Source organism: Poecilia formosa, unplaced genomic scaffold (genome assembly GCF_000485575.1).
Source record: "Poecilia formosa unplaced genomic scaffold, Poecilia_formosa-5.1.2 Scaffold533, whole genome shotgun sequence".
NCBI lineage: Eukaryota > Metazoa > Chordata > Actinopteri > Cyprinodontiformes > Poeciliidae > Poecilia > Poecilia formosa.
Window position 1 is genome coordinate 80,671 of NW_006800472.1, and position 21,330 is coordinate 102,000.

The following is a 21,330-nucleotide window of genomic DNA, read 5'->3' on the forward strand; positions in this document are numbered from 1 at the left end:
AGTCCATTTCCCACAACATGTCTGTGTGAAGTGAGCTTCTCAAGCCTGGTTACTATAAAAACTAAAAATAGAGACTGAGAGCTGTTGAGGAAGAGCTTTGTCTTCAGTTTCTGCCAGGAAATCAGCTGTTTTCATCCAAACATGCACAGGTTTCACATTAGATGGGTAAAATATACAGATATTTTGTACATGCAACTCTTCATATTGTAACAATGAAATCTTTCCCAAATATTATTGCTTCTTTCAGAATAATAATTATTTTCTGAATTCTGGCTAAAATAATGCTTGTTGATTAGTTTGTAAATCACTGACGTTTTCTACAACTTCTTTAAATTTAACACCAGTGTTGTGGCCCTGTTCAGGTGTATTTTTGAAGTGGACATGTTACGTGCAATTTGAAATAAGAAATGTAAAATGTGATAAAAATACATTTTTGTGTTTATTTGATTCCTATTCAAGACACTTTGATAAGAATGACTATATATGTAATATAGGCGACTACAGAGTATCTTTGTTTGCATTTTTGGTTGATGGTGTGCCTCGAGATTTTTTCAATTAAAACAGTGTACCTTGGCTCAAAAAAGGTTGAAAAACACTGATCTACAGCATTGGTACTTTTAACTGTTGGTTTAAAATATTGGGAAAATCCATTTGTCTCATATACCAACATAACAGTGTTCCAATAAGACTCACTCGCTTTCACAGGTTTCCATCTGTATGTGTTCACTTCCAGGCAGTGTGTTTGTTCTTCACAGGAAAATTGACCTTTGCTTCCTTGTTTCAGCTTGAGCAGGTTTGTGGACAGCGTCGCCCCCTTCAGGCTACATGATGAACAGCAGGAAGGCGTCTCAGTGCAGGAGCTGAGACAAAGCGCTCCCTGGAAGATATCTGACAAACAATTTGAGGCCTTTAAGCTGAAGGTGGGCGTTCCTAGCAAACATTTGAGGCAAAACTACGTCTTAGCAGAAAAAAAATATCCAATATATTCTTGACATTTTACAGTCTGAGCGAAAGGTGAGGCTGAATGAAATCATTCGGAAGAATTCTCAACACACCGCTCTTGTTCTAGTGTGAGTATAGATTGTAAACACCTGAAAATGTTTGGATGAAGAAAGCATTTACAGCTAACTGATGGAATCGTATATTTACCGACACATTTATTTGTGTATTTTCCTCGCAGGAGCCTTCCAGTTCCTCAAAGCGATTGCCCCAGCGCTTTGTATATGGCCTGGCTGGACACTCTGACGTGTGGCCTTCACTGCCCCGCCGTGTTGATACGAGGAAACCAACAGAACGTCCTCACGTTCTACTGCCAGTAAAACTAGCAATGGACCGATCCACCTTCTTTCACTTCTGATATCGATACCGATATCTGAGGTTTAGCATTGCCCAATAAATTGACTACATTAGTGAAAAAGTGAAAAGTAAACTGCAACAAACCTTATTTAATCCTTGTGCGTGCGAGGACTGAGGCAAACGTAGAGGACTATGGCAAATGATACAAAAATACGAATCAAGTAGCACAGTTCAGTCGTGTTCTAAACCAATATTCATTTCAAAATATAACTTGATTGAAAGAAAATATGTGTGTGGGGTCGGTTGGACCCAATTTCTACATACAAGGGTTAAAATGCTTCAGAAACCCCAGCTTGTCATTTTAAATGTAATATAAAATTAATAAAGAACAACGGCGCTCAGAGCACAAAGCATAGAATTGGCTGATCTATGAACCGGACACATTGTCACTGATACCTTATCTAGAATTTTTATTTTTTTTTTTTTCCAATATCAGAACTGATACCGATGTTTAATATTGGATCAGAGCATCTCTAAGTGAAACTTCATGTTTAGACATGGGATTGCAATAGGAATGAAGAACTGTTCTGTAAATAATTCTCCACGAATAATAGCGAGATGAAATGTTGAAATATGTATATGTCTATAATATTATTACAAAAAGAGACGTAGCTAATGCTATAGAAAAGGTGTTGTAGCTCCTGCTGGAGTAAAATGAGTTAACAACAATGCATAAATATGCAGTAACTTCATGTAATGAATTTTTTTTTTTTCTTGTGGATCTTAATTTTGGATTTCTGTTCAACCAATAGTTGAGTTTCTTGGTTCTTAAAGAGGAAGAGGTGAGAATCAGACTCAAAACTACACAGGAGTGTTTTATAGGATCCCGTTAGCCTCACATTCTAAACTTAAAATGTAAAAAACACATCCTAAAGAAGCTTGAAAAAAAGTATCAAAAAGTCAAAAAAAATACATATATGCACAGAAATGGTTGGGTCGTGAATGAAATTAATCAATGGCTACTCCATACAAGATTTTCCTGACAATATTTTGTCCGGATTTTAAGGAAGTTCTGATAATTTTGCTGCTCTTGAGACAAACTTGAAAGATATTCCTACCATCTCATCTTGAGCCAATACTGTAGCAAGTGTTCTTTGAGCAATAGGAAGGTTATCATTATAAAAATTGAAATATATTCAGGGAATTTGGATTCCATTCTCTTGAAATGCCACATAATGTGACTTGAATGACTTCTGGAGTAAAACGGTTTGGTTGGCAAAAGCAATGATTTTTTTTTTTTTGCCATTTTTTTGTTCAAATTTTTTTTATTTGAACTGTTATCGATTGAGCACATACTGTAACTGTAGCAATGTATAAATGTTCATATTATAAGTACAATCAGGGGTTGTGTCTTTAACTCGTATATGATATACACTTTGTTGATGTGAAAGCTCTGCTAAAGGGACAAAAATGATTATTCAAACAATAGAAAATGTCAGTTAATTCAGCAGTTAATGGCTTTATGTGTTTTTCTGTTTCTTTCTAACTTTATAACAATGCACTAGTACTTGTACATGTATATTTTGGCTGTGTACATTTTTTCTAAAATATTAAATACAGAGAGTTTTTGTTGTGTACACTTTATATTACTGATGGTGAATTAAAAAGTTTAGTATCTTTATTTGTCTCATTTGGGAAAAATTCTTTCCGGACTGGGGAAAACTGCTACAACAACCACATTAAACACAATACGACATGAAAAATGATCAAGTAAATTGTATTTTCCAAAAAGAAAAAAAAAAATCATTTAACTTTGGCCACAAAAATATTTATCAATGATCTTCCCACTCCCAAACATCAGTACAGATTCCAGTAAAATTAATTCATCAACAGGCCTCCTGCGATCCAGCTCATCTACTCGTCAACGGTCGCATACAAATATCCATGCAAACATTGGTGTATGTTTTTTCAGGCAAGGTATAAGAGTTAGAGCAAGTATTCAGTTGGCAGAGTCCATTCAACAGAAAACGGTAAAGCCTTTGATAACACAGGGAAACGTGTGACTGTTTACGGGAAAACAAACTGCTCTGTAGTGATGAGTCACCTTTATAGAGTTAGACAACAAAAAAATGGGTTTAACCAAAACAAATGAGAAAATAAGTAGTGAAATGAACTCTGTGTCATGAATGGTGAGTTTATGGATGGACCAAAATGCAGACAGGGGCTGGGGGCATGGAGCGTGTTGAATGTTTTGATGAAAATAAACTTACAAAAGAACCCCCACAGGAGCACAGGGAGCCAGAGCATAACAAAAACAGAAATCCAGGGAAAATAGACAGCAGGGTAACAAGAGGACGAGACAGGATAAAACTGGTAACGGGGTTTAACAGGAGGAACCAGCAAGGAGTGTCAGCAGGAGAAGGGTTTCAATATTGTGAGGGTGAAAGCTGCACTGTAAAAAAAAAAGTGTCTCTAATTTATATCAGCCGCTGTGGCAACCAAAGAATTTTACCGCATAAATGCGGTAAAATTCTGCCAATCACAGCTGCCAGTATTTTACCGTAAATTGAAGATGTTTTTTTGCAGTGTGGAACAAAAGACCTGGGCTGATTGGCTATCGGGTTACATGTGTGAGGGGAGAAAGAGAGAGGAAGCGAAATACACTGGGGACCAGGAAATGAATAACATAAGAAACATAATAAAACTCAAGTAACTAAGAAAAGATTCGACACAAGAACTAAACAAAATAAACTGTAATCACTAAGAAAGGACCGAACCAAAGTAAAAACAGAAACACAGCTGATCTAATCAAAGGAAAGGAACTAAGGAACACAGAAATAAACAAAACCCAAAACTGACTCAAACAACCCAAGATCCTGACAGCCAACTTTTCACACAGTGACATTTTTCAGGTATTTGTGTTCAGTTATTCAGACTGTTATGGCTGATCACTAATAATAATAATAAAAAAAAAACTCCCCCAAAAGTAGAATTTTACAAAAGACCAACAGGAAGAATTTTTTTTAATTTTAAATTTTTAAATATTATGGCCACTGTAATGGAATGAAGTTTTTCCTTCATTTGTATTTCAATCAAGCCCTGCAGGAACCATGGAAAAGAACAGAATCTAAATCTCATGAGATGCAGTCCAAATATTTACAGATGGCGTTAATTTTTGAAGCGCTATGACATCTACTGGTGTTGGTACATTGTGTTTCATCTTCTCAGCACAGATGTAAGGAGATCCTGATTCCACCTCAAACCAAAATCACTCCAAACTCACCAACTGCGCCAGTCTTCTTTTTACAAGAAAATCTTTCTGTTTCAAACTGCGTCAAGGTTTGACTGTAAAAAATACTGACGTTCACCAGAGAAATGCATGCAATTTCCCAGAAGATATACTGTAGCATGTTTTTTCTAAATCATACTGCAATTAGAAACTTATCCTCAGTTAAATTTCTAACTCTGAATAAATGCTCAACACGATTTAAATATGATTTGTTTTGCTTTCCTTAGGAGTCATCCAGCCACACTAACATGCTGTCAGTGTGTTTTCCCTTTGTAAATAATCAACCCAAGTTACGGCAATATTTTAAATGTTTGTTCATTCAAATGCTGCTGCTGAAAGGGGGTCTGTCCTGAGCTGAAGTGAGCATTTGATTGTGTGGAAACGGCACACTGAGATAGAGCATCGTTTCCACCCGACGAAAAAGACATAACCAGATGTAAGTTTCTCTTCTAGCTAAAGTTTGACATTGTATCAGCTGAAGTGATGCAACTGTATGTGTATTTATTTTCTACTTGTCTTTTTTTCTCCAAATGTTACATTTCCAAAATCTTAAAATCAGTTTAGATTTTGAAGAAGTATGTTTTTTTTTCTTCCTAAGATCTGGAGCTTTCAACTATTTTTATTAGAGACATTTATATAAAAAAAATCTAAGACTGTCGTATGTGTTTTATTTATCAGAGGCAAATATTTGGGAAACATTAAGACAAAGAGAAGGATAAAACGATGCCTTGGGACAGAGCAAACACGCAGTGGATCATTTTTCTGCTCATTTCGATGGGTGAGTGGCTCTACATCATAAAAATAACTGATGAAAAAGTAACATCTGATATCTCATGCAAGAATAAAGTTGTAATAATATAAGAATAAAGTCATAATATTCTGAAAATGAAGTCATAATTTACAAGAATCAAGTTGATATTATGAGAACTATGACTTACCACTGCGGTAAAATGAAGACTTTAGTATTTTAAGTAGTTATACTCAGCATCTGATTTATCAATAGCAGAACTTCAAAACAATTGACATGGCCCCGCCCCCTTGCGGAAGTAGAGCTGTCCTCCGACAAGCCAGCTGTTATTAAGGCAGACTAACGGACCTCATTGCGTTATCCGATACATTTTTTGAGTCATTTTTGCCTTGTAAACCAACACTGAGGCAAAGACGGTGGGCAAGAACATTTTCTAACTAATCCTATGTCAGGTCTATAAGGTCATTAGCGGAAAATAACGAAGAAATCAACGATAAAGCCCAAGAAGAAATATGAGGGACAAAAAAGTCTGGTTGAGTGTGAGTCTGAACGCTGTCGACGCATTTTGCACGTACAAAATAGGTGAGTAATTACTTAAATAATACCGGCTTGTGAAAATCTGTCTTCGGGAAAATGCTTAGAAATAAACAGTAGCGAAACGGTGTTTAATCCTTGTGTGTGCGAGGACTGAGGCAAACGTAGAGGACTATGGCAAATGATACAAGTTTTACGTGTGTGGGGTCGGTTGGACCCCATTTCTACATACAAGGGTTAAATTTCCGTACAGCAGTTACTGCAGGTTAAGCTTTGATGCTGCCATAGAGCCACCGTTGGAATCTACACGCATAAAATCCAGATAACTACCTTCACTTATTGATCTGGAAATGATTAGATGTTTAGCATTGATGTTTTAATTTAACTGAGTTGTGCTTATTTGACACCGCCGTCAGCCGTGAGTTGCTAAGTCGTTAGCACGGAGCTATTAGTAAGTGTCCTTATAACAAAAAGGAAAAAAAAAAAAGGGATTTTTACTACCTTTTACTTTCATGCTGAATAACGTGATAGTTCCCGTCCATCAGCTTCATTCAACTGGACGTGAGGTGGGCTGCAGTCCATGATCCATTTCTTGCGTTATTTCAGACTCCTTTTTGATTTGGGAAATGTAATAAATTGTATTCCGTCCTCTACACGTTCTGGGTAACGGCTGTCGGGAATTAATATTATCCACTGACAACTGTGATTATTTATTATTTTCCTCAAAATCTCTCTGACTGCAGCGTGTCTTATATGATAGATACGGTCAATATTGTTGGAGTACTGTAGTTGGAACGCTGATTGGTCAGTTGCAGACAAGTGCCCTGGAATGATTGGGGGAGGATTGCTCTACGTCACCATGGGGGCGGAGCCGGCGTCATGTCAATTGCTCAAATGACTGTTACTATGACCTGCTTCTGGTAATATTACTTTACTTTGGAATTAATATGACTATATTCTCCTATTGTTTCAATGTTATTTTTTGTAATTATATGAACATATTGTCACAATACTGTGACTATATCCTTTTTTTGTTGTTGTTTTACTTGGCCCAAATACGCCATTGTACAAGTGCTAGTGGGATTGCTGAAGTTTATTTTCTATTCAAATTAATGTTGGAGGTGGAAAACCATTTTGAAATTAATGCAACTCTGATAATGCTCTCTATAAATAGTTTTATTTGTATCCTTGCAATTAAGTTAAATGACCGCATTTTTCTTATGCGTAGGTCATTGTTTTCTAGCAGTTTGTCAGCTCTATAAGCTTCACTATATTGAAAAGAAAGAGACCTGGACTGAAGCTCAGCAGTACTGCAGAGAGAAACACACTGACCTGGTCACAGTGACTAACATGACCAACATGGAGAGACTCCTCAGTTCAATGAAGAAGGGAAAAGATGGAGCTTGGATTGGTCTGTTCTACCAAACAGATGGTACCAGAACATGGTACTGGTCTCTGCCTGGAGTGGAACTCAATGAAAGTGAGATAACGTGGAACAAAGAAGAACCGAATGACAAAGACACTGAAAATTGTGGGTTTTTACGCAATGACCTCAAAATGGGAGACGTGTCTTGTAAAGGAGAATACAAAGACACAAGCTATTTTGTTTGTTTTGATGGTGAGGATAATTTTAATGGATGCTAAATTAGTTTTAGAATTATAGTTGTTTTATTTTTTTTTTTATAAAATAGGTTAGTCCTGAATTTATATTCAGCTTTCAAGTGGTACTGAAAAAATAAGAGTTGTGCTTTGACATTCTTTCCTCCACAGAGAGTAAGCAAAATAAGAAATTTCAAGTGATCAAAGAAAAGAAGACCTGGCTCCAAGCTCAGAGTTACTGCAGAGACCAACACACAGATTTAGTCAGCGGTACAAACCAGCTAAAGGATCCCCAACTCGAGAAAGAGATCAAGTCCGTGAACACATTTATGTTTGTCGGCCTGTTCAGGGATGCCTGGCGCTGGTCAGATGGAAGCAGTTTCTCTTTCAGACACTGGCATGAAGAGTTTGATGACGAGCAGGAAAATGACGGTCAGTGCGCCATGACTGTGTTTGATGATGAAGGCAGATGGGAAACTGCCAGCTGTAATGAAGAAAAACCCTTCATGTGTTATGACGGTGAGGTTTTTGTTCTTATTTTTAATATGTCCTGGCCACAAAGCAATCAGAATTATCGTCTAAGTGCCAATGAATAGCCTGACAGATTTATTTTCAAAAGTGGAACATTACGGCTTTGTATATAATGTTCCACATAAAACAGGTACATACTCATTTGACTTTACACCAATGTAGACATGTGATCATAACTGAAATTTGGAGATATTCTTTTCAAATAAATCTTTTGACAAGCCATTAGTTCAGAGTAAAAGTCTAAACGAAGACAACAGTGAGATTATCTATGGGTGTTCATTTTTTATTAATTCAGATAAAGTGATCCTGACCAAAGAGGCGATGAACTGGGAGGACGCCTTGTACTACTGCAGAGATCATCACCATGACCTGGTCACCATCACCAACATGGATGATCAGAGATGGATCCAGGAGAAAGTCAAGGAGGCATCGACTGGTTATGTCTGGATGGGTCTGCGCTACACCTGCACTCTGGATTTCTGGTTCTGGGTCAGTGACGAGGTGGTCAGATATAAGAACTGGGCTTTAGATGGACCGATGGACGACTGTGACATGTCTGGAGCCATGGAGACGGGAGGAGAACATAAGTGGTTCAACATGAAAGATGATGAGGAATTTAATTTCATATGTTCAACATCCTAAATCTTACAGTACTTTTCATTCATTTGACCACTTCTTCACTTCTGTTGGAAGCACTTTTTTCTTCAGAGTTGTGCCCCACCAAATCTCACTACCGTCTCAGACCCAGATCACCGAGAATCATTTTGTCTTTAGACAAATTTACTCCACATCAGTTTTGACACAGACTTTGATCTTAGGTTTTAAATCAGGTTTCAAGCAACCATAGATAAGCTGACTCCATTCTTTAACAACACAGAGGTTGTTCTCATTTCATGTCCTCTTAAAGATGAGTTTTAAGACGGAAAATAACTATAAATTATTTTGATTGGTATTTGAGTTATTTGTTCTTTCACTCAGTAACAGCTCATCATTTAGCACAACAATCTGAACAGTATATTCAGCCATTTATGTACTTCCTATTTATTAAATAAAAGAGACTGTCTTACTTGTATACCATCTTGTTTGTAAACAACAATTTCTTATATGTCTTATAAAGTTATGATTTAAAAGGCAAGGAGTGTTTGTTGGCTGCATTAAAAAAACATAGCAGTGCCTGTTCAGTGCCAGTGTTGTAAAGGTCAAACGCTGACATCTTTATCTTACATTCTGCACCTAGGAAACAGGCTAAATATACCGTTTACTGAATCCTATCAGCAGTTATCTGTCGACACCAGGAAACATTATGTAAATTAGAGAAATTGACATTACGTTCATTGTATCTCAGCTGTTCCCAGGAAGCCCGCTAATATAAAATCTAAAACAATAGACACAGTCAGTCTAAGAGACGGGTTTGGCCAGCAGCTGTTACAAACAGGTGTTTCTTTATACCAAGGTCTCAAAAAAAAAAAAAAAAAGACATCAATATGTCAAAAAATATGTGCAATTGCATTTTTGAGCTTTTTCTTTTTTTTTTTTGTTTAGAAATATTTATTTATTTTCAAAAAAAAAAGTTGTTTTCTCTGGTGAAATTACATTATCACTCAAATGTACTTGAGTGAGTTATAAATATCTCAAATTTATAACATTTGCTTCTGTCATATTAGCTTAGTATTGACTTTATTTTGGTATAAGTGGATTCTCATTATTTATTTATTTATTTGCACATTATTGGATGCCTTTGACTTGGTATGGTGCATAGTTTTTGCATTGTCCTGACGGCTTGGCCCTGACCGAAACCCGATGGGTTACATCAAATATAAAAAAGCAGATATCGCACAAAAATGAAGCCCTAGGCGAAAATTCAACCTGTAAGACTCTTCAGGCATCACCTATCACCACACCTTCACCCCAGCCAATCAGGAAGGCACCACCTCTCTACCTCGATCCAATCAACTGGCAAGAGCTCCTTCAAAAAGGCGAAGCAACCACGGATCCACCCGCTTCAGCTGTGTTTCAACCCACCTCCTCCCCGTTTCCACCACCAGTCTCCCAGACGGTCCCCTCAAGACTCCTCTCTCAAGCTCCGCTCCACCACCAGTGACTGGGCCCAGAGGAAGACCTACCTGAGCTTCGTTTGAGCCGATCATTCAATCTCACTGCGATTGCACATCTTCCGCCGGTGTCCGAGATAATAAGGATGACAACTAGTCAGTCATGGTAAATATAAGATTAATATTTTAGATAAGGTTGCTTTCCTCCTCAACTCTCCTAATATTTCAGGACTTGCTTTCATTCATTCATGCAAATGAACAGCACACCTGCATGACATGTTTTCACAGGGGAATANCAGTCAGTCTAAGAGACGGGTTTGGCCAGCAGCTGTTACAAACAGGTGTTTTTTTACACCAAGGTCTCAAAAAAAAAACAAAAAAAACAAGACATCAATATGCCAAAAAATATGTACAATTGCATTTTTGAGCTTTTTCTCTCTTTTTTTTTGTTTAGAAATATTTATTTGTAAAAAATATATATATTTTGAGTTGTTTTCTCTGGTGAAATTACATTATCACTCAAATGTACTTGAGTGAGTTATATCTCAAATTTATACCATTTGCTTCTGTCATATTAGCTTAGTATTGACATTATTTTGGTATAAGTGGATTCTCAGATATCTCTAGGACTTAGGGACATCTTAGTCTAAGCCAAGACTAAGATGACTTAGTGTTGGTTAGATTTTGCTACTTATTGTGGATCCTCCATGTTGTATTAAAGGCCTCACATAGCCTGAAAGAAACTGTTGGTTGGTGAGTAAAACAATGAATTTTTCAGCGGTTGAAACAGCTTTCAACATCTGACTTAGAGACTTTGCCACTTAGAAACCAAGTACTAACATTGACTTGCTTACCAAGTCAAGTCAACACTGACTTAAAAAAAATCACGGTTCCCCAGGCATTTACCATTTCTTCCCACGGCGCAACTCGATAGCTGCGTAGGTGGGAATAGGATTCCCATTTTGGTCCTCTTGGAGTCATCATTCAAAACCCAATATGCTACTGGTTTTTACTTCTCCAACCATCCCAGAATCCTCCTGTTCACTTTGCTGCACCACTGCAAACTTCCTCTCCTTGAATTCTGTGGAATTAAGCATGGCAATGTAAATCTACTCAACTCTTCCTCCTAAACCAGCGTTTCTCATCTTGGACGGCTTTATCCAAGCTATTATTGAGACTGTCCGTATTTGGTGGTCTCAATAATGTATATTTCTTCATTTGGTTAAGGACAAAAATTCCACAGATAATAGCAAAAGTTCTTCTGTTTTTTTTTCCTAATTCTACTGAAATCATAAAATGCACTGAAATTATGAAAACGCTTAAAGTTAGTTTTTGTTGCAGAATAATTTCTATTCTGTTTTTACTAAAATGGAAAATAACTAGGATCTTGCTTTTTATAAGGCAAGATCTTTTTTTCATTTTTTCAAATGTGTTTTCCATATAATATAAAAAAAATATATGTAATTTTATGTTTTGTTTTGACACTACATTCAATAAAGTGAAGTGTTTGTTAATGTTCAAAACTTTCCCGTGTGAAAAATCTTTTGACTGTCGCATTTTGCAATTCAAATTTTTATTTCTAATATATATGAAAGTCCTGTCTGACAAAATTGAAAAACAGGACAAATATAGCTCTGAGGGTAACTCCAGCAACAGCTAAGAAATATAGTTTTCATAATAGCAGGAAACAGGATTCAAATAATTTCACCAACCTTTGCTGCTAAATTTAACTCATAAATAGACCCATTTAGCTCATTAGACACATTTGGTTTAAAGAGCAACCAATAAAAACAATACTACACATTTTCTTTTTCTGATTTAACTTATCACACAGAGTGGCTTACAAACACGTTTGTGCGTTTTAAACATGCCAAATGCGTAGGGCGAGAATAGCGCACAGCTAGCACCTATGTCAGCCAATCGCAACCCTTCAAAACAACCACTGACTTTCTGTTAGGAATGAAACATGACGCCAGTAGGTTCAGACAGAGAGGCTGAACTAGTTTCCATGAGAACCGTGTCAAAGCAAGTATACGGACATATTGGTGCTTTTACCAACAGAGTCCTCAAATGAGTTTCTGCACCTGAAAAGGGAAACTATGGTGGAAAATTAAAAAAATTACAATGAATGATATCTGAGGTAAATACACTTTGTAGTCTAATTGAGGATTCTAAATTAAGCTGCCATTTGAATGAGAGTGGCTGCATGTCTGTTTATTGGCTATAATTCAAGTCACCAGTCCATTATTGAGAATAATAATGTGGCCAGAATGGCTTTCTCTGCTAGCCCTTGAAAATTGAAAAGAAAAAGCGTAAAATGTCTTAATCATATTTAATTTTATCTATAATATAATTTTTATTCTACAAACGAGTTGCTTATGGGTATTATTGAGGTTTTACTTCAGTTTCCCACTTTAAAAAGTGCCTAATTTTAAAGAGTGTAGCTATGAGCGCTAGGAGTGGATAACAGCTAGCTCTGAGCACAACAAGCTATTTTGCTAACCATGTTTACTTTTCAACTCAGGACAGATACATGGATATTATTTACAAGCAATTATTTACAAGTGAGTGTTACTTTTCTATTACTTTCTCATACAGACTTTACCGAACATTTTTCCATTTTAATTGTTCACAGGTGCTTTTTGAGCCCTGTTGCCTGTGTATTTTGCTTAAATATAAGTTGAGATATGTTGCTTGATATATTCATTGTTGGGCTGCATTGTTGTTTTACTTGGTGTATTTTTTTTCCTCCTCAACTCTCCTAATATTTCATGGCTTGCTTTCATTCATTCATGCAAATNCATCAGGCACTGAGCATTTCACTGAGGACGGTCTACAACCAAACATCAAGCTGTTGGATCATTTTGAATCCATGTGAAAGGAGAAAACAAGTTGTAAGTTTGTCTTTAAAAACATTGCAAGTAGATATTTTAGTAGGAGGGATTTCTGGAAAATACCTGTTTTTTTATGTTGGCTTTTTTCCTCTTTAGTGTCTATCTCTCAACAAAATAGATGGATGAAGTAAATATGCAGTGGATTCAGTTTCTGCTTACTGTAATGGGTAAGATCTTATACATAGATTTTATTATTTAGATTTTAACTAAAATCATTGCAATTTGATTTTCCCTCGTCAAATCATTGGATGATAACACAATAAACATTTTATTCTCCTTAACATGAAGCTGATGTAATGTGATTTAAAACAAGTTTGTCTTTATTTTGTTTTTAGCTCAGAATCATCTGATGGACTGTCAGCTCTATGAGTTTCACTACATTAATGAGAGTAAGAACTGGACTGAAGCTCAGCAGTACTGCAGAAAGAAACACACTGACCTGGTCACAGTGATTAGTATGACAGACATGGAGAGACTTTATGCCTCACAAAGAGACATAAAGGAAGCTTGGATTGGTCTCCGTGATCAAACAAACGCTCAGAGATCATGGCACTGGTCTCTGCCTGAAGTGGAGTTCAATGAAAATGAGACAAACTGGGAAACAGGAGAACCAAATAATCTCAAATCTGATCAAAATTGTGGGATTATATGGAAAGATTCCCCTTCTTTTCTCAAGTGGGGAGATTTATCCTGTAATGAACAGCATAATTTTCTCTGCTATAGTGGTGAGAAAATAGTCCTTAGTTTTTGTCTAGATCCTCTCAATGATGTTTATTTCAAGACTTACATGTGAAAGTGTTTTGTGCTCTGATTTCTTTATTTCACAGAAAACAATTCATCACAGAAATATCACTTGATTTATGAATCAAAGAACTGGATGGAAGCTCAGAGTTACTGCAGACAGAATCACACAGACCTGATCAGTGGATTGGAGCAGCTACAGGATGGAGAAGTGAACAATGGGTTAAATTTAACGACTGCAATTTCAAGATACATCTTTACTGGTCTGTTCAGTGACACCTGGAGGTGGTCAGATGGAAGCAGTTTCTCCTTCAGACACTGGAATCTGAAGTTTAATAATCAGAGAATCAACAGTGATCAATGTGCCATGACTGTGTTTGATGATGGAGGCAGATGGAAGAATGAGACCTGTGATGAAAGAAAACCCTTCATCTGTTATGATGGTGAGATGTCATTTTGTATTTGCATGTACATTACTGGACAAAGAAGGAAGGATGTATGGATTTACAATATTAACCAGAATAAAACAACAGATTAGATGTTTTTCTTCCTTATTTCAACAGATAATGTGATCCTGATTAAAGAAAATAAAACCTGGGAGGACGCCTTGTACTACTGCAGAGATCACCACCATGACCTGGTCACCATCACCAACATGGATGATCAGAGATGGATCCAGGAGAAAGTCAAGGAGGCATCAACTGATTATGTCTGGATGGGTCTGCGCTACACCTGCACTCTGGATTTCTGGTTCTGGGTTAGTGATGAGGTGGTCAGCTATAAGAACTGGGCTTTAGATGGACAGATGGACGACTGTGACATGTCAGGAGCCATGGAGACGGGAGGAGAACATAAGTGGTTCAAAAGAAATGATGCAGACATGTTTAACTTCATCTGTTCTAAACAACCACCAGGGGAATAAGTGTTGTATTATACAGCACTTATTCTCATATTCTTGTACATGTATGCTGATATATGTAGAAAAGGAAACGATTTCACATAGTAGGTTATGTGGTTTGGGTTTTGTTGTGTTTTACGTCATATGTACAGGGTTTCCCCCAGAAAACTTTCTAAGCACGGTGATTAGGGCGCTATGGCAGTCATTCATCCAGCCACCCGCCATTTTTTTGAGTTAAAAAATCTTTAAAGTTGACAGGAAATTTGAAAATATAATTTGATAGCTATACATTTTTGGAAGACTGGAAGACTAATACCCAAACATCAACTAGAAATTCTTTAAAAAAAAAAATAAATAATGCTAAGGCTGGTGGCGGCACAAGTAAAGCCTGGTGGCCCGCCAGGCTTATAATACACTGATGGAATCCCTGATGTATATGTATCATGTAGTTCTGTTTTCTCAAAGCACATATAACTGTTTTAAATTTAATATAATAATATCCATGTTTATATTCTCAAGCTAACGACAATAAAGTAAAACAAAAATATCTACTGATTTATTTATTCATTAGATTTAAGATATATTTTTTTCCTTCACCCCTGCTCACAATTTGGATTTCACTGGTGGACATCAATTATAAGTTATTATTGTTGCATAAATGAGGTTACCACAAGGCTAACAGCAATAATATAATATATTAATAGATGCTTTTGAGAAATAACAATAAAAAAATGCTAAACATTGGAGGGTTAAAATATTTGATCTAAATTCTCAGTAGATGTAACGATAGTGATGGTGGTTTAATTTCCATTATGCAACATATCTGCTGATGCAGTTTAAACACAAGGATAAACTATCACATTTGTTGAGGATATTCATATGGATGAAACTTATAAAAGTTCCAGTAAATATCCTGGAAAATATTCAGTTTTATACCATTTTTATTACATTTTTGCACACTTTTCTATAAAGCTCATAAAATTACCTCCACTGAAATTACACATTTTAAAAATTAAATTTTGAGTCTTTTATAAAACAAAGATGTTTTGACATCCAGATCTGAAAGTTTTCCATTTGGGAATTTGATCTCAGAGTTTCAATATTCAAATGCTGCAGCTAAAAACAGGAACTCTGATGAGAGAAGGAAGCAGTTTGTACATCTGGATTCTCTGTAAGTCCAATGTTAGAAACTTTCACCAGGAAGAAAAAGCTAATTATATAATGTAATGAGTTCTATTTATGAACAAACAAGGAAACTCTATGAAAGCCTGAGCGGCTTTTGGAAATATCCAGTGGGCGAATCTGGAAATTCTGTTTTGAGAACAAACAAGGAAAATGGCAACCGAACAAGAAATGCTTCAAAACAGGAAATAACACAAAATAGAAAAATAACAAGCAATGAAGTTATTTAACAGTCTTGTCATCTTAAATTTTGAAATTCTGGGTAATAAGTTACAGATGGAGAGTAAAATGGTGAATTAAAATCTTCTGGTTATCTCAGATCCAGCTGAGTGAGCAGCAGAACCAGGAGGGAAAGCCAAACATGACTGTGGGCTACGTGTGGGTTGAACTGGGTCCAACCAGTTCAACCAGTTCAACCAGTTCAACCAGTTCATTTTGACTGTTAAGCTGAAGGGATGGATGGAAAGAACAGGGGGGAGAATTTGTCTTGCCTTTCTTATTCAACGGAAATACTGCATTTGCAAAATTGTGTTTTTTCGACATCGTTTTAGGTATAACTTTTGATATCAGCAGAACGTCAAAAGCTTTGCCTGCATTTGTAAGCTGGTGATGAGGCGGAGCGGCTCATCCACCTGGAGCTTAACTCTGTCAACAGCTTCTTTGCTAAATAAATNGCACACCTGCATGACATGTTTTCACAGGGGAATATTCAAATGCAGTTCTTGAGCCAACAAAAGTGATCTCTGTTACTACGCCTGGGCATTTTGCAGAGCACTCCCTTCAGCAAAACAAGAGAAAAGTCAACCATTCCAGCAAGAAAGGGAAAAATGTAAGTTTTATCTCTGTGGAGGAAGGAAATATAATAAACATGCACGTATGACTGGATTAGCAGCAGGATGTCTGTGTATAGTTGTAGAGTTTTCTTTTCCTATTTACAAAGACAGAAACATTTGAAATGGACTTAACATGGTTCCCAACTATCATTGAAGATGCATAATTTGCGTGTAAATATTGCAGTTTCCTCTAATTATAAAAAATATACATAAAACAATTAAGCATGTGTAAAAGGCTGATTATAAAAGAACCTGGTGGATGGATTTGTTGTCAGTGGACAAACTATCTAAATATTTGAATTTGTCCAATTGAGACAAACCTTCCTTACATTTTAAACAAAACACTCTATAAATCCATCTGACAAAGCAAATATGGTTCTGGGTGTGGCTGGTACTGTGACAAATATTAATCCTGAGATTGAAAGACGGATAACTGTAACACGTCTGGAGCCGCAACACAAGTTGATCCAACTAAATGGTGGAGAGAATTTCAAACACCACCAAACCTCTAAATATTTTTGTATGTAAAGCGGTACAATTATTTGGTCGTGGAGTCAATTTACTTTCTCTTTGCCTAAAAGTGACTTGACATGGTGCACAGTTACAAGAATTAAATACTAATCCCTGCTTCAGCCAACAAATGTACTAACCTCAATGCCTTAATTCAAGACTTAGACACTAATTATTAAATACAACTATCTGCACTTTATGAAGAAATAAGTGAAGAAATTACTGATACATAAAACCCTGTAGTTTATAAATGTCTTGTACACAACTTGTGTAAATACATTAATTTGTCCAACAGAGACCAACCTTCCTGATCCCTGAACCAAAACAGTCTAAAATCTTCTGACAGAGGAACCATGCAGTGGAATTTGTTTCTGTTTGTTTTGATGGGTAAGTAACCATATAACTGCAACGGCGTTTAATTAGACGTTAGTTTACATTCATAAAATACCTCATAACGTAATTATAAACACATTTTGATTCCTGTAAAATTGAAACTGGAACTAAATTGTCTTATTGGCTCAATTTGTGCTTTCTTTCTGTTTCAGCTCAGTGTTGCTTCATGGACTGTCAGCTCTATCAGTTTCACTACATTAATGAGAATAAGACCTGGACTGAAGCTCAGCAGTACTGCAGAGAGAAACACACTGACCTGGTCACAGTGACTAACATGAAGGACATGAAGAGACTCATCAACATCCCAGCTGGAAACAAGAAGGAAGCTTGGATTGGTCTGTATGACCAAACACATGGTACCAGAACATGGTACTGGTCTCAATCTGAAGTGGATTTCAATGAAAGTGAGACAAACTGGAATCCCTCAACAAGTGAACCAAATGATAGTGGAGGAGTTGAAAATTGTGGGTTTATGTGGAAAACCCTCAAGTGGGGAGATTTGTCCTGTAATGACCGTTACATTTTTCTGTGCTATAGTGGTAAGAATATATTCCCTTTGTTGTTAGTTTGTTAGTGAAAGTATCATGAACTAAGCTAAAACTGTGCTAGGAATGGAAAACTAATTAACTTTGAATTATTTACTTATATTTACCAACATTTTCACTCTATTATTTAGAAATGTAAAGCGTTCTTTACCTTGGTTTCCTCTTTTCACTGCATAGAAACCAATGAATCAAAGACATATCACTTGATTCAAGAAGAGAAGACCTGGCTAGAAGCTCAGAGTTACTGCAGACAGAATCACACAGACCTGGTCAGTGGAACGAAGCAGCTACAGCACCAGCAACTCAAAAATGCATGCAGCTCTGTAGGACAAAATCAGTACATACTTAACGGTTTATTCAGAGACACCTGGAGGTGGTCAGATGGAAGCAGTTTCTCCTTCAGACACTGGAATCTACAGTTTAACAATCAGAAATACAACAGTGGTCAATGTGCCATGACTGTGTTTGATGATGGAGGCAGATGGAAGAATGTGAACTGTGATAAAAGAAAACCCTTCATCTGTTATGATGGTGAGTTTTACTTTGGATTGGAAAGTGTTTTAAATATTAATCTGATTATTTTTCATGTTGCTGATAGGAGTCTTAATGTTTTCTTAATGGGATTAATGTTCAACATGAAAAATTCAAAGCATTTCTTTTGTTTTCTATAATTTTACAAATAGATTTACTTGACATTAGCATAAACTTGGAAATTTACTGACACTGTTTATGTGCTTACACATATTAACCTAGTTATTCCATGTTTGTGCCATGAAACAGATAAAGTGATCCTGGTCAAAGAAAATATGAACTGGTCAAAGGCCTTAAACCACTGCAGAACTCACCACCATGACCTGGTCACCATCACCAACATGGATGATCAGATATGGATCCAGGAGAAAGTCAAGAACGCATCGACTGATTACGTCTGGATGGGTCTGCGCTTCAACTGTACTCTGAATTTCTGGTTCTGGGTCTGTCCCGGGATGACCACCTTTAACATCTCAGACGGAGCGACGGATGACTGTAACATATCTGGCTGTATGGATGTCAGAGGACAACATAGATGGTTTAATAAAAATGCTACAGAGGAGTTTAATTTTATCTGTAAGATTTAAATCTCACTAAATGCTTTTACAAGGTTTTTATTCACTACCATTTTCTTTTTTTTTTTTTTTAAATTACTGATAGTGTAGTGTAATTGCAGTTCCAAGGCCTGTAAAGAACCCGCCCTTTGTTATATTATATTGACCCAAATGATCACGGAGTTTGTTCACACTTAGTGTAAAATATACTCTAAACAATTTGCTGTGAAGGTTTACAATGAAAATTATAACCCTGCTTTGGAGTCTTTTATAGCAAAAGCATGTACATATGCATTTTTCTGCTATGATAAATTGTTTTTATCATAGCAGAAGTGGGACCAGTTTTCAATTTATGTCAGGAAATGGTAGAAGGTACAGCCAAACATCTGTGAGTTTTAACATCGGTAAAAAAGTCATTCTCGCAGAACTTCCTTTACACCCTGACCAACCGAGATTATATCATCAGTCATTTGTTGTTCTTCTTATTATAGGTGTCTGCATTTGTTATTTGTTTTGTACAGAGTTTATGCTTTAATGGACTTCCGTCCAATTTTAGATTATTTTTTTTTACATTTTCTGAAGCTCATTGTAAACATAGCCCCACATTCACTATGGAAAACAGAGTGGTGGAATAGAAATCAAATAAGAACGGGGTGGAAATATGTGTGGTGCTTTGATGTTCATCAGCTGAATGATTAGAATAAATAATCTGAGAAAATATTTTAAACTCACCCTGAGTGACAGCATCACAGTTACTGATTTGATTTACGAATCAACAGATTTTCCCCATGTTATAATCATTTTCCACTGGCAGATTATTTAACTTGTAAGTATCAATATTAAGGAATTATTGACTTAAATCGAGCTCACATAACGTGCTATAAAGTTACTTGTAAGTTTTGTATTATTTCAAGTATGCTGCAAATTTTGCACTAGAAACTAGACCAAAAATAGTTTGTAAGATTTACTGTTTTTGCAGTGCAAGATAAAACACAGGCAAATGTATTTGTTGTGATTTTATCAGCAAAAACAGTAAAATGGGTAAAAAAAAATTCTATAATATGTTTGAAATGAAAAAAACAACAACTGTGAAATAAAATAATGAATCACTAAATGAGAATAAAGAGGGAAAACGGACATTCCTTTGGATGTCCGATAAAATCTTTTTCTGGTTTTCTGAGTTATTTCTTCACTCTTGTGTTATCACTTCAGTTGTTCTTGTAGAGCTATTCCACATAAAGCCACCAGAGAGCAGCGGTCACATTATTTTTTTTTGTTTCAAGTTTATTCTTATGACAAAAGGGTGGAAAATAAATGTTAATATTGAAATCTTAACGCAGGTGCGTTTCTCCTCGGCTCTGTACTGCAGCATCAAATGTTTAAAAGATAATAATAAGCCACTATTATTTTATTTTTATTATTATTTGTCTTTATTGTGATTGTACAGAAGCACATCAAGACATATTTTCAGTACAGTCAATTTTCTATGTAAAATTGGATTTGATCACTAGGTCAGTTTTACTGCACATGTGCCTACATGTGCAGTCATATGTTGACAAATATTTTTATGTTACCAAATTCCCTAAGCATGAATTTCCTACAACAAAATGTATTATATTTCTCTACAGCAACTTGACTATTACTTCTAGTCAAATACTTTAGGTACTGAATCTGCCTAAAAATATCTACAGTTAAATTGATCCTGATCAAAGAACATTTGTAATGTGACACAACCTGACCTGATACTCAAAAACCTTTGGAAAATTCGGATTAGGAAATAACCTGACGTATATCTACCTATGACATTACATTTGTGTTGGATTCCAGGATGTAGAACAACAGCATATCAGATTCTTTTAAAGTTTGAATATTCAAATAGAGTCTTGGTACTAAAACAAGAATCACCATCAGGCACTGAGCATTTCACTGAGGACGGTCTACAACCAAACATCAAGCTGTTGGATCATTTTGAATCCATGTGAAAGGAGAAAACAAGTTGTAAGTTTGTCTTTAAAAACATTGCAAGTAGATATTTTAGTAGGAGGGATTTCTGGAAAATACCTGTTTTTTTATGTTGGCTTTTTTCCTCTTTAGTGTCTATCTCTCAACAAAATAGATGGATGAAGTAAATATGCAGTGGATTCTGTTTCTGCTTACTGTAATGGGTAAGATCTTATACATAGATTTTATTATTTAGATTT

At 36.1% G+C, this 21,330-nt stretch overlaps 2 protein-coding genes and 1 pseudogene across 2 annotated transcripts; all 3 read left to right on the forward strand.

Moving 5' to 3' along the window:
- The first annotated feature begins 17 nt into the window (after positions 1–17).
- LOC107834156 (solute carrier family 12 member 3-like) lies at positions 18–1,418 on the forward strand (annotated as a pseudogene).
- Positions 1,419–13,287: 11,869 nt separating this feature from the next.
- Positions 13,288–14,905, forward strand: LOC103129286 (C-type mannose receptor 2-like). Its single transcript, XM_016664955.1, has 3 exons — positions 13,288–13,667; positions 13,770–14,126; positions 14,247–14,905. The coding sequence occupies exons 1-3, from the start codon at positions 13,292–13,294 to the stop codon at positions 14,603–14,605; spliced, it is 1,092 nt and encodes a 363-aa protein (XP_016520441.1). The 5' UTR covers positions 13,288–13,291; the 3' UTR covers positions 14,606–14,905.
- A 2,759-nt stretch (positions 14,906–17,664) lies between these two features.
- On the forward strand, positions 17,665–19,248 carry LOC103129299 (C-type mannose receptor 2-like). The gene is made up of 3 exons (XM_016664959.1): positions 17,665–18,038; positions 18,222–18,575; positions 18,825–19,248. The coding sequence occupies exons 1-3, from the start codon at positions 17,666–17,668 to the stop codon at positions 19,160–19,162; spliced, it is 1,065 nt and encodes a 354-aa protein (XP_016520445.1). The 5' UTR covers position 17,665; the 3' UTR covers positions 19,163–19,248.
- The last annotated feature ends 2,082 nt before the right edge of the window (positions 19,249–21,330 follow it).